The following is a 13,346-nucleotide window of genomic DNA, read 5'->3' as shown; positions in this document are numbered from 1 at the left end:
AGTGATCGTTGATGACAAAGTCAGCAGGACTCTGGCATGGCCTGTCTCTTCCCCAGAATGGAGCCAATGTGGGAAGTATACACCAGGTACTTATGCAGGACTTCCAGCTGGATGTTAATTACCTGAATTAATAATTCCTAAGCACAAATAATTTAAAATATTCTTTGATAAGTAAGTAATATAATAAGGACAGAGACGTTTATTTTTAACTGAAGAGCATAGTGGGAGTAAGATGTGTATTGTAAGCAAAATAACAAAAATCGGCTATACTTAGTATTTATAGATTTGACCATTTTATTTTTCCACAAGCAAATTAAAACAAACAATCAAAAGTTTAATTTATAATACACTCAATAGTTGCATCAGGCACCAGAACTGGATTCCAGAGCTTAGTGAAGTAACAACATGGAAGAATTTAAAAAATAGTCACCAATATATGATTAAGAAAACATTTTGCTGTGCTTTTTTTGACAGACATAATGTTGAATTACAATATGTTGAATTACAAATAAAATAAAATACAACAAATAGCTGTCCTAAAAGTAACAAAATTATGGTGCACCATTATCACAATTCTATAGTTATACTTATTCCACTCATGTCTGTGTCACAATTTATTGCTCTTGAGAATAAATTACGGTTTGTAAGCAAAATAGTATAGAACAGTATATTAACATGCTTTTACCACTAAGATGCAGATGTTCCACAATTAAAGTTTGTGGCTGTTTTTGCTGTAAGTACATGCAATTAATAAATATGTAAAAGTGTATCTGCAAGTTTTTAAGTGACAGCAGACAGGACACCAGGCAGGAGTGGCATGCAGAATACCTATGAAAGAGTAGATGTAAAGTACAAGGTTTCTGTATCATACTGTAAATTCATGCACATGTAAAACTTTTCATACAAAAGGTATTCCATTCTATTAAAAGTGTTTATTATCTGTACAAGTTTACATGCGGCAGCCTTTTAACAGCAAAACCAATATTTTTCCATTTTACTTTTTTTTTCTTTTTTCTTTTTTTTACAAAAAATCTCCATTGCAAGAATTCATATTAAATGGTTTAAACTTTTAAGACCAATACAATTAACAATTTACAAAATTTAAAATAAATAAGGCAATTAAAAGAGATTCATTACATTTTTAATATTGTGGGTTAACTAAAAACAATATAAAATATTAATGAGATATTGCTAAAGATAAAAACATTACCAAAAGAGAATAAACATATGAACCTTTGTGCACTGCTTTAATGTATACTGCCGAGACTTAAATTTATTTTTTAAATTAAAAAGTATATTGAAAATCTGTGGTATACGCTAAATAAGTATTTATAGGAGCAATTTCTTGGTTCACCCACCATGCAGTAGTGCCAAGAAATTGTAGTAGAAATATATATGCATCTTCAGTGCATTAGCTACTTACTGAAGCAAGATGGAACAAATGAAAAGAAATGCAAACATGCTAAAAGTAAAATATGTTAGCACAATTACATTGCTTTTAAAAACATGCTTTTAAATCTCATTTTAAAAAGTATTATTTTTTGCAAATATATTTGTCCACATGTCACATTTTTAATTTAGGTGAATGTGTAATTCTGTATCAAACATTGTGCTTTGTAACAAAATACATTAACAATCATTGCAACAGCAATATTGACAGAATATCAACTATAAACTTTATAATGCATACAAATGATTATGATGTTCTGTTTAAAATTGAATGTCATAATAAACAGTGAAATAATGAATTTTATAATATAGAAAACATCTTTAGATTAAGGAGGTCTAAATAGAGACATAAACATTACAGTGCATAATTCCATTGGAATTCTTTCAGTGGAAATGATGGAACTGGGGTCATGCATATGTGAATGCACACGTGTGGGAGATATGGTTAGATATGATTTCTAATGTTGGTATATCATAAAAACTTTTCCACAGTGCTACGCAGATGCATGTGGAATTTATAATGCATACTTTCTTTTGCATTACTGGTATTACAATATCTACAGAAGCCTGAAGCCACTTAAACTTGGAACCATTGTTTATTTTATTGCATGGCACCAGTATGTACAAGACTAATGGAGAAGTGCAGTATATATAAACATGTAAATTTTAAAAAAAAGAAACTTTAAGACAGAAATAATGGCCACTGCAATTTAATTTTCTATAAAAAGCTAAAAGTTTGATTGACATAACCAGGGATGTTTTTAAGCACAGAAGATTGGGAAGTTAACACAATTTCTCTTCCTCTAATACTGCTCCATATTAACACAAGAGCAGGTTCATTAAATGCAATTAGGTGATATTATTAGATGATATTGTTGGACAATGGCAGAAAAAAATAATTTTTCCCTGAAAACTGCCTTGTATTAATCTGCACCAGTGAAGGTCCTTCAATGCAACCACAAAAATGTGGTGTTAAATGGAGCCCACTTTATATAATTATTCTATCTTTTCTGCTTTTTTTCTAACATAGGTAATTTACTAATTGTGTATATTAATATGGCCATGTAAAAAAAGTGCATATTTTAAACAGCATGCAATACTTTAATACTCCATTTACCGTGTATACTCGATTGTAAGCCGAGACCCCTAATTTTAACACAAAAAACTGAAAAAACCAACTGACTTGAGTATAAGCGAGGGTGGGAAATGCATTGGTCTCAGCCTCCCCAGGATATAGCCAGCAAGCTCCCTGTAGTATTATAGCCTGCCAGCCTCCTGTAGTGTATAGCCAGCCAGCCCTTCTAGTATGTAGCCTGCCACCCCCTGTTGTATATAGACTGTCATCCCCTGTAGTATATAGCCTGCCACCCCCTGTAGTATATAGCCTGCCATCCCCCCAGTATATTGCCTGCAGCCCCTGCCCCCAATTGGCTTATACTCAAGTATATAAGGTAGTTCCTTTGTTTTTCTTTCCAGTAATTTGTGACTACTTCGCCTACTGGATGTTATTAGCATGGGAGATGTCCCTGGATATTCTTTCACTATTAACACTGTTTGGATGGTACTAGACAGACCCTCATCTGGTGATATGTCCTTGGCAGGAAAGGGTTAAACAAGACCTATCTAATACATCCTCACAAGGTGGCATATCTATAGCCAAGGACGTATGTGATCATCGCCCTCACTTCAGAGGGCTATAACACCAGCTCTGTCACCTAGAAACACAACTAGAGGGAGACTCTTCTTTCAAAATAAATCTAAAATTGTGTTTCTAGATGTCACGGACCCAGAAATATTCACAATTGAAGTGAGAATTTCGGGTACAAAGACAATTTAACAGTTATTATCTCCGTTGTCCTGACACCCGGAAACACATTTAGATACATATGAAAGAGAAGATTCTCCTCTTTTAAGGGGAAAATGGAGTCAGTTTTTAGGTGCTACAGAGCTGGAGATATAGACCTCTGAATAGTGTCCCCCTTTGAGATTGTTAGCCATCAGGCTGCAGGGAGAATTTGGAGGATACTACACACAGGAGCTGCTGCACCTCTCAGATAATATAAATTTGACTTTATATGTTGCTAAATTTTGATAAGGAATAATATCAACTAATGTTTATTCTATTTAGAAAAATCTGAGAACACACGAATTGCCTTATATTTCTTGAGAATTAAGTGATATGATGAACATTCGAACCTCTTCAAATAATGTGGCTATATATTGACACCGCAACCCAGAACATGTCCTTAAAGTTATATGCAACATAAATGTTCCTGAATTAAGTTTTTTTTTCACACCATCCTCCATTATTTATAACTCTGTTATGGCGTTCTTACTCAAATTCTTATGAACGCGGCGGGTTTTGTTATTGTGCGGCTAATGCAATGGTGCACATCTAAGAATGACTTTTGTTATATTCATTAGCTTAGTTTATCGATATATATAGGTTTTTATTTGGGTTACTGTTGTGTAAGGGAGCATACAATAATAAATCAGTGTGAAGCCAAGTGCAATTTTCTGCAAAAAATGTGTGTTGCCCCGTGTGGATTTAACATTCCCTTTGCTGCATTTTTTGGGGAATATAAACAAGTGGGGCATGTATGAACTCCCTACTACCACTGTTTTTAGGCAAGTATATTTTCTTTACATAAGTATTCTGGATTTGTACATATTTTAGAGGAAATTTTTAATGTAATTTTTGCATTTTATTACTGTTTGTGGCAAAGTTGCATGAAGGTGGTAAAGTATATGAATTGAAAAGTTATTTTTGTATACAAGGTGTAGCATTGCAGTGATTTCTGAAAAAAATGACATTGACAGAATAGGAGCTTCTTACTTTCTGTGAAATATATTTAAACACACTTGTGGTATGCAACCAAATATGGCATGGTTTTTGTTTAAGCATTTTTGGGAGAGTAAATTCTTGTTGATGTTGTGTATTGTGGTATATAAAATCTGCTCACACTGTTATTATTTTTAAATGCCTTTTTGTGCGTAAACCTCCGCTTTGATGTGAGTTTTATGTAAAAACTTTCAATGCATTTTTTGTTAAATAATTTGTATTTGTCATAAAGTTACATGATAGTGGTACATGCTGTGAACTATTAATCAATGCAAATGAATTTGCCTAGTTGTCCGCTTTCAAAAAATATATAGGCTTTAGGGGTGCCCTTGCTTTTTATTCTGTTTAATTGCTATGTTTGCAGGTTGTGACTCTCTAAAAATTACTGAAAAGCACATATATAATTTTTTAGTGATATTATGATGATTTATTCATGTGAACATATGACTATGAGGCATCTCTGAACTCTACACATGTTATGGTTTCACCTATGACATTTAAGAGATGTGAAAGTAAACATTTTCTGTATGGACCACATTTTTTGCCATCAAAGTCAAATTTTATGGATTTTTTATAAAATTTTAGGAAGGCGCCTATGTATATAAACTATTTAAAGGAGTTTTAAAAATGGTGCCAGTGTCTGCTTTAAGAAAAAATATGGTTTGTTGGGTTTAGTATATTTCTTTTTCATGTAATTTCGGTTTTATTTGTAAATGTCGAAATTGTAAAAATTGCACTGGTCAATAACGCAACAAAATTTCCAGAAATACCTGGCAGTGAAAGGGTTAAGGGCATATTCACTTTAATTATTTAATAACATTTTGTGATGATGCAATACAGATTTCACAGCGTTATGGTCATTATGGTCTGAGCTGTCTTTTACTCCTTCACATCTGTTTCTTTATTTGTCAAGAGTTATTTTTATTCAGCTATTTTTGAATTGTTCCACAAACAGGAATGATAAAAAAAAATGTCAAATGTTTTCAAATGTTTTTGTATATATTAGTACTTTTGTTTATTGCAATGTGTTGAAAAGTTAGCAACAATCTCAAGATGTTTTTTATTTAAATATAATATATTTAGTAAAATTTTAATATACAATTAATATGTAAATGTATATTTTCTATTCAGTTGCTACAGTCAATGTTTGAAATAGAAAGAGTAACTGTATGGGTTGTCTCTTTTTTGTTATAATCATAAATTCATTAATTATTAATTTAATAATAAACAATAATAATAATAAAACCTCCTGCCCTCATTTTTATATTAAAACAGTCTCTGCATTTATTAATAAATATATAGCCTGTAAATACAATAATGTTTTATTTTTATGATATCTTGTATTGTTTCAACTGTAAGAATATTATAAATATATATATATATATATATATATATATTTTTTTTTTTAGTTTTAACTAATAAATTCAGGACTGAAAAAACCATGTCTTCTGGCACTTGCCAATGATACCGCAATGGTGCAGAATGCCATTAGCCTAGCATTACATGACACTCTAAACAATAATTCCATTTTCAGCTAAATGATTTGTCTAAAATTAGTTTAATTCATGATTATTATTTAATGATTTTCGCAAAATTAAGTTCAACATCTTGCACTCTGCTTCGTAATTTAAGTTACAGTTGAAGACGGCTAACTATGAGCCGATGACTACATTTTATGTCTTATGCTGAGCCAGACTAGCAAATAAATTATACAAATCCCATTCATTTACACAGTGCTAAGTAGACAGGTGTGGTTTCCGAAACAATTTTTTCTAACAATTTTTTTTCCACTTAAAAATAGCATATAAAAATTAAAGTGTTTTTTTATTCCATAATTTTCCTTTAATATTAAAAAATATATTATTGTATGCATCATCTAATTGCATAAAACAATAATGTTGAAATTGCAATTTAATAATTATTTGCTGTTAAATAAGCCTATTGCTAAAACGGAAAAAAATTGTCCCTGTAAAGAAGGTAAACACTAAGGTGGTATATATATATATATATATATATATATATATATATATATATATATATATATATATGGCTGAGAACTGTATTAAAACAATATCCAACTTATACGTATGTCTCTCTGTGCTCCCATTCTCCCGCTGCGATGGCTGTTACGGCTGGCTTCTGAACCTCTTGTAGTGGTCGGTGTGACATCAACACTGCCCTCTGTGTACAAACAGAGGCCAGCAGCGTGAGAAGGGAGAGAGATAAGTACAAGAAGTTAATTGTTTTAAAACACCCTGAGCTATATACTTTTTTCTTATCCAGGACAGCACCTTTAATTAAACACACTGTAAATTCAAAACAGCGTGTTTACGGAAAGGAAGGAATTCAATGGATACAATAAAAAAGCTTGGTAAAATTTTAAATATATATATTTTTATATCTCATACAATTCATCTTGTGACTATATATTTTACCACATCATGGGACAATTGGAAGCAGGTAGGTAGTATTTTATTTTTGCACCAAAAGATTCTCAGGAAATTCCTTTTATTTTTGTTTCAAAAGGTACTTGAAGGTTTTTCATTTAGTCAGTGTCCCTGGTTACATGCTACTACATTACTCTTCTTGTACCTGCAGAATAAGATTGTTGAACATGACAATTTAGCACTAGCCATATTTCTGTGATCAATAAAAGAATATATTTGGAAGTTATCCCACTATAAAATAACAATTTAGTTATCAATTATTATCAATAAACAATATAAGGGGAAAAACCTTCCCTGAAAACTTTAACTTATTTTTTGCATTATCTATACTGCTGTTTTTGAGTTCCCAACATAGAGTAACTGGAGGTTTCCATAATTCCTATCCCGTGGTTTAGAAAGTTACCTGTTAATTAGTCTACTGTACATTAATGGTCAAAACCTCTTCAAAATTACTTTTATTAAATGTATGAAAATGTATGTTACTGCTATGAAACAAAAATCTTAATTAGGACATCTCTTTAACACCAAATATGTGAAAAATGATGGGAATTTATGAAAATGGTTAAATAAAGGAGAAAACAGAAATAATTATAATTGAATACTGCATGTAAATCACTTGAAGGTCAATACTTCCTTGTTAACAAAAAGAAATAACAATGTCTGTAAAATAGCTTAAAAATATTTTAAAAATTGGCTATACAGTGTGATGTGACTTTCTATAAAAATATTTATTTATTTTGGGGATTTTTTAATAAAACCTTCATCAAGTCATCAATGCATGAACAACACTTATAAAATCAGATCTTGCATACTAGTGCTACTTACTTTATTACTTTTTTGATAAGGTAATATGGAAAGCTATGATTGTCAGATTATAAAGTGCTAACCTATTACTGTATTGTACCCTAAAATTTCTAAGGGCAAAGATCTAAGAGGTACAATATTATTCACAAAAGATTTGTCCATTCAGCATTTCACTATTTATTGCAGAGCACAAAAAACTCCTTGTAGGTCATAGTTGTCTAAAATTGCCCACACACAGCAACTATCACTTGTTAAAGTGTAAGAATGCAAACTCAAAGCACTAATGCACTTTTATAGAATTGAATATATTTTCAATTGAGTCACTTATCCTGGTTATTAATGCCAAGAAAATACATTAGCACATTTGCATTTAGGACTGCTTTTAATTCATGAGAATGTATTTTTATGTGTCATTAAAACTAACATGATGTAGCAAAAGTTAGCATGAGGCCACATTGTGGAACAACATTACATAATAAGGGGTCATTGACTCTAACGTATGCATAACATATGGTGGCATGCTGGAATATTATAGTAGTAGAGTACTGATTTTACTGCATTATTTAAATTACATAGCAAAAAAAGCATGTTCCTCAGTCAAGATATATTATTAGGTTTTTCATATTTATATGTACATTTATTCAATTTCCTTTGTCCTCTCTCAGGCACATGATATTTTTGGCATTTCAAGTGACATCAATGTTGAGTGTGCCAGTATGACTATTACGCAGTGAGTGAAACAGTGGTTAATAGACATCCATTCTCATGACAAGTGAAGATTCCAGAGATATCACAACACAAGAGATGGTAATACTCCTGAGCCCTATTCATACAGAGATGGGCTTTGCTGCATATTGCATAGCCTCTTGTCTGCCGTCGGCAAAGCCGCAGGCAACACTTAAAACGTGGTGACGCCCTCTTTCTTCAGATTGTCGCTCCCCCAACATCATCAAGGGGGGGGGGGGCCTTGATCGGTTGCCATGACAGCCTGCATGGTTTCGGCAGATTCGTTACAAAGAGCCAGCGGCTCATTGCAATGAATACTCTGCAAAAAATGCCTTATACTGTAATACAGTAGTATTGCAGTATATGGTGGGAACGATCAAACCATCTAGGGTTAATATACCCTAGAGGGTCTAAGAAATAGTGAAAAAAAAATGTAAAAAAGTTTAAAAAAATTAATAAAATATTGAAAATTCAAACTCTATTAAACTCTTCAACTTAAAGTAAAAAGATTAAAAACCACTGAAATATGATTAATATGACAAAAAGTCACTTGAATTGTTAACATGTGGTAAGAGGTTTTAGGGTATGTGTATATATTGCAACTTAGTTTATTATTGCTAGACTTAATGTAGACTGAAAAACTAAAAGTCAGTCCTATTCCTGCCAAAGTTTATGGCTCAAGCAGTCTTTCCCGTCAATAGCATGTGAGCAAACTGCACATACTGACACGCTTGTTGCAAACAGAGCACTGGCGCGTTGTTTGAAACCCATATCGTATATATGTCATCAGTTTAATGAATCAGGATTTAAAAGATCTTACTTTACAAAGCTTAAAGAGCACCTGTCACCCCACCAAATGACCCCCACCAACTATGCACCCATAATCCTCCCCACAGCCCCTTTCTATTTATGTCATTTAAAAAAAAATTATGTTGGGGAACATGGTTTTAATAGATCCTGTTATCCTTTCCCCTGGCAGTCGGCCGTATTCACGAGGGGGCCGGCCGACACCCCGCACCATGCCCCTGTCATGGGGACCTGCAAGAATAGCCAGCAGCGAAGCGCATATATTGCCAGAATATACATATAACATTCAGCCGACACTGTCACTGACACTGTGGTTGCATGGGAGAGAGCCGGCAGTGATTGCGCAATATATGCGCTGCCGGCTATTCTTACAGGGGCGTGGGGGGGGGGGGGACTGTCGGCAGGCCTCCTCATGAATATGGCTGACTGCAGCGCCCAGGGTACGAGGATCCGACCTCTTGGATCGATTAAAACCAAGTTCCCCAACATAATTTTTTAAATGGCATAAATAGAAAGGGGCTGGGGGGATTATGTGGGCATAGTTGGTGGAGGTCTTTTGGGGGGGGGGGGGTGACAGGTCCTCTTTAAATTTCAAGAAAAATCACTGTGTGTAGGCAAAACGTTCTGTTAAGGGTTAAACAAATATAGATATTTATATAGTTAACATTATGGAACAATACTCTTTTACAAAATAACTTGTTACTTACAGTGATTGGTGAATAATAAAAGCTAATAGAGTGGGATACACACCTCTTCACAGTCCTGTGCAATTTGATTTTGCAGTGATACAAGTACAAGTTATTTGGTTCTCTTCTTTAATATTCCAAATTAAAAATGGATTTTAAAAAACATTCTTAGAGTTGATTTCTTCAGATTCAGTATCAGTGCTAATATTTAAGTCTGAATAGTAGCATTGTTATTTAAGCTCTTTTCAGTTAGCTATCTTACCCTGAGTCCAGTTTATTGTTTTCCTCATTTTGCTGCTGTGTATTTTTTTCATTTCAAGAAACATAGGAACCACATGCAAAAGTATGGAAATAAGAACTTATCAGTGTTTACCTAAACAAAATAATACTTCTTTTAGTGCTAGTGAATGTAACTAGTATGATTTAAATATATAAATGATGTAACTGTCAAGTATTAGCACCTTTAAAATGTTAATTCCAAATTACTCAAAAAGTGGTAGTCCTAGAGAAGGGTCATGAAATGAAGCTAAAAATGTGTTGGTGCTTAATCACACACACTGGGTGTACATTCAAAAAGGGAAGTTACTTATTTCCTGTAACCAAACCTATCCATTGCTACTTAGCTATCCAGTATTTTTCCATTATCTCTTACTAAATAAATAAGTACCTTTGATGAATGTTTCCCTTGTGTATGTTTAAAAGTATTTACAAACACATTTCATTTTTATCACTCAGTCATTTGTTAGATTTGGCTTTCTTAAATTCCATTCAGTCACAATAAGAAACTGGAACACAAACCTTGTTCCCTGAACTCCTAACACAATTGTTAGCCCTTGATTTGTTCCATTCTTACAGTCCCCATAGTTCTCTTTGGTTGGGTAATGTATCCTTGGTTTCGTGACACCTCTTTAACCCTTTTTTTTTGTTTTTTACAAGCAGGCAATGGTGTTATGCTCACTCGAGATGGCACAAACAAGTATTATTTGTTTTATGCCTCTTCAACTGCAGGCACAGAGGGAAGGTAATGTAGAGTCTGATTTGCATGAGATGTTGTAGCTTGTAGTGTGCCCATTGTCGGACTTACTGGAAAACTTGTGGAAGATGACACTGAAGGACAGCTTGTACCCAGTTTTGTTTGAACATTTGTTCTGCCATAAGGATACATCTTTCGTTCTAGGTTTAAAGATCGAGTTTGTGCATTTATTCCATCAATTTTTCCTTCGAGGAAATAAGTTAACATTTCCCCTTTGCCTTTAACGCTGACTTTACCCCGGCAAACAAATTCGTAATTGCATCTCTTTAAAATCCGATGAACATCTTCAGTTACCTACGAACGAAAGAACATTTATTAATTTAGTATACATAAATGTATTTCTCTCCTAATTTTCAATGTTTACTAATTACTTCTTGCTATCAGTGCAGCCACAGATGCAATGTGATGATTAATCCCTTTCCGCCATAGCCCTCTCATTTTATTTGTATTTTCTGGTTTCTTACTTTCTGCTTCCAGAAGCAGAAAATATCAAAATAACTTTGCTGTTATGAGGGCTTATTTTTTGTATGACATAGTGTACTTCACAATGGGCAAATTTAATGTGAGTGCAATATTACATATTACCTTTTTTATAGGGGTCAATACAGTCATAGGAATCCCCAATTTAAACAGTTTTTGTTCTTATAAAATCTTTTCTAAACAAAATTTCTCTGCATCACCACATTGTGACCCCTATATCTGGGTATTCAAATGTGAAAAGAGCAATTTTCTAGCAAGATAATCTGCTATTTGTATTGATAGCACAATACAGTGTGCTTTATTTTTGTTCTGTAAACATATATTTTCTTTTCTAGCAAAAAGCAGCAAGTGAAGCATCACTCCGTATGGGTAAAGTGAAAAAACTTTTATTCCACCAAGGATGCAACGTTTCGTCTTACTCTATGAAGACATTATCAAGCATGCTTCACTTGCTGTTTTTTGCTACGACTAATGGGGTTTGTCGGACCCCCGACGAAGACCTGCACCCTCCCAGCTTACACGGTGCCGCTCCACACTTTTCTTTTTCCAATATTTTCTTTTCTATGTATATATAGGAGACGATTCTTTACAAATGTTTATATTTTTTACACTTTCCAAAACAGAATTTAACCCTAGTAAATGAAATTGCTTATGCAATTAATTGCAAAATGTAGAAAATGTATGTGTGTATAGCTGAATATTGAGCAGATACATTACTTCTACTGTAATAAGAGTTAAATTATGACAGGCCTCAGGGCTTTAGATAAACTGTCATAGACAATCAGCATTGAAGTCCTTCAGCCAGTGATTGTAGCAAACATACTCCTCAACCACAAAGATGCAGTGGTTGCAATTTGCCATGGCAAAAGGTAAAAAACTGTGATGCTGAAACCGGTTGGTGTCGGCTATGGTATAAATCATCTGTCCTGTAGGACGCATCTTCTTGTCCCTCCAGAGGTTAAGGTACAATTAAAAAACAAATTTATGAACATGAAAAAAAATTAATAAGAAAAAACAAAAAAGGTAAAAACAGAAATTGAAAAAATATTACCTGAATTTTCCCTTGTACGCCTGTGCTGTCCATTCTGCTAGCCACATTTACTGTATTGCCCCAAATATCATATTGAGGTCGCCGGGCACCAATGACTCCTGCAACTACAGGGCCAACATTGATACCTGAAAGAGGTTTTTTTTTTTAGGAAACTGTTACATGAAAAAGTTAAATTCAAAATGCGCAGTAACTTTTTCAAGTTAGAAGAACGTCATGAGTTTGATATATTTTTACCCTTAATTTCTGACATTTAATCTCTCTCTTCTTTTTTGCCCGTTTACCTGAAATCTCACACAGCTGATATAATTGACAACGAGAAACCAAAGATTTCATGGATAACACATTCAGGAATAAAACAGTTTTTGTAAAGAAAGACGAAAAAGATCACATGGCCTATATTCAAACGGTATAATAAATCAATATTTCTTTGTTGTGCATACAGCTGATTTTAGGCATATACATAGAATACAAAGAGCAATGTTACTATAAGAATTTTTGTCCCTGTAAATAGGGTCTGCCCCTGAAAGAATGTTGTCAAATTTGAATACCCTAGTGATGTTCACACAAAAAATATCCTTTTTAACCCTCTAACTTTACAGTTTTACTCAGATTTATTGTCATTTTAGCTCCTATAACTTAATAATGGTCATTGTAAAATTCCAGTGTGAGCAGGGACTCTCTAAGCAAACACTTCATTATTCCCATGTGCATGAGATGCTGTGTGCTGATAATGTGCTTAGATCATCATTGTACACCTTTATTAAGCTTCTGGACATTCTACTAGCATCTTACACATAGAAAAAGACAGATCAGAGATGAGAGATGATGAGATCCACGAGATGGATGTAAAACAAAATGACAATCTCAGCTCTGCTAACTCACCAAATCAATAAAATGCTGCTCTGCTATAAAGACCTTATCTGTCTAGAGATTGTTCAGTAAGTCTCTGCACTCTGCTGCTTGTCGACAGGAGGTGACTATGTCTGAGTTGGTCTTGAAATGGGGTGGGGGGTGGGGCAGG

At 33.5% G+C, this 13,346-nt stretch overlaps 1 protein-coding gene across 5 annotated transcripts in view; it reads right to left on the bottom strand.

Moving 5' to 3' along the window:
• Positions 1 to 270: 270 nt before the first annotated feature.
• The window catches only part of ADCY1 (adenylate cyclase 1), a 326,787-nt gene continuing 313,711 nt past the window's right edge, over positions 271 to 13,346 (bottom strand). For all 5 annotated transcript variants that reach the window (XM_072153115.1, XM_072153117.1, XM_072153116.1 and 2 more), the window contains 2 exons: positions 12,326 to 12,450; positions 271 to 11,088 (listed from right to left, as the gene is read on the bottom strand). In XM_072153115.1, coding sequence (XP_072009216.1) covers positions 10,750 to 11,088; positions 12,326 to 12,450 — 464 coding nt within the window. In that variant the 3' untranslated portion in view covers positions 271 to 10,749. The remainder of the gene's footprint in view (positions 11,089 to 12,325; positions 12,451 to 13,346) is intronic.

This window comes from Engystomops pustulosus, chromosome 5 (assembly GCF_040894005.1).
Source record: "Engystomops pustulosus chromosome 5, aEngPut4.maternal, whole genome shotgun sequence".
NCBI classification, from domain to species: Eukaryota; Metazoa; Chordata; class Amphibia; order Anura; family Leptodactylidae; genus Engystomops; species Engystomops pustulosus.
The sequence above is the reverse complement of the archived record's forward strand: the minus strand, read 5'-3'. Positions and strand labels throughout refer to the sequence as shown.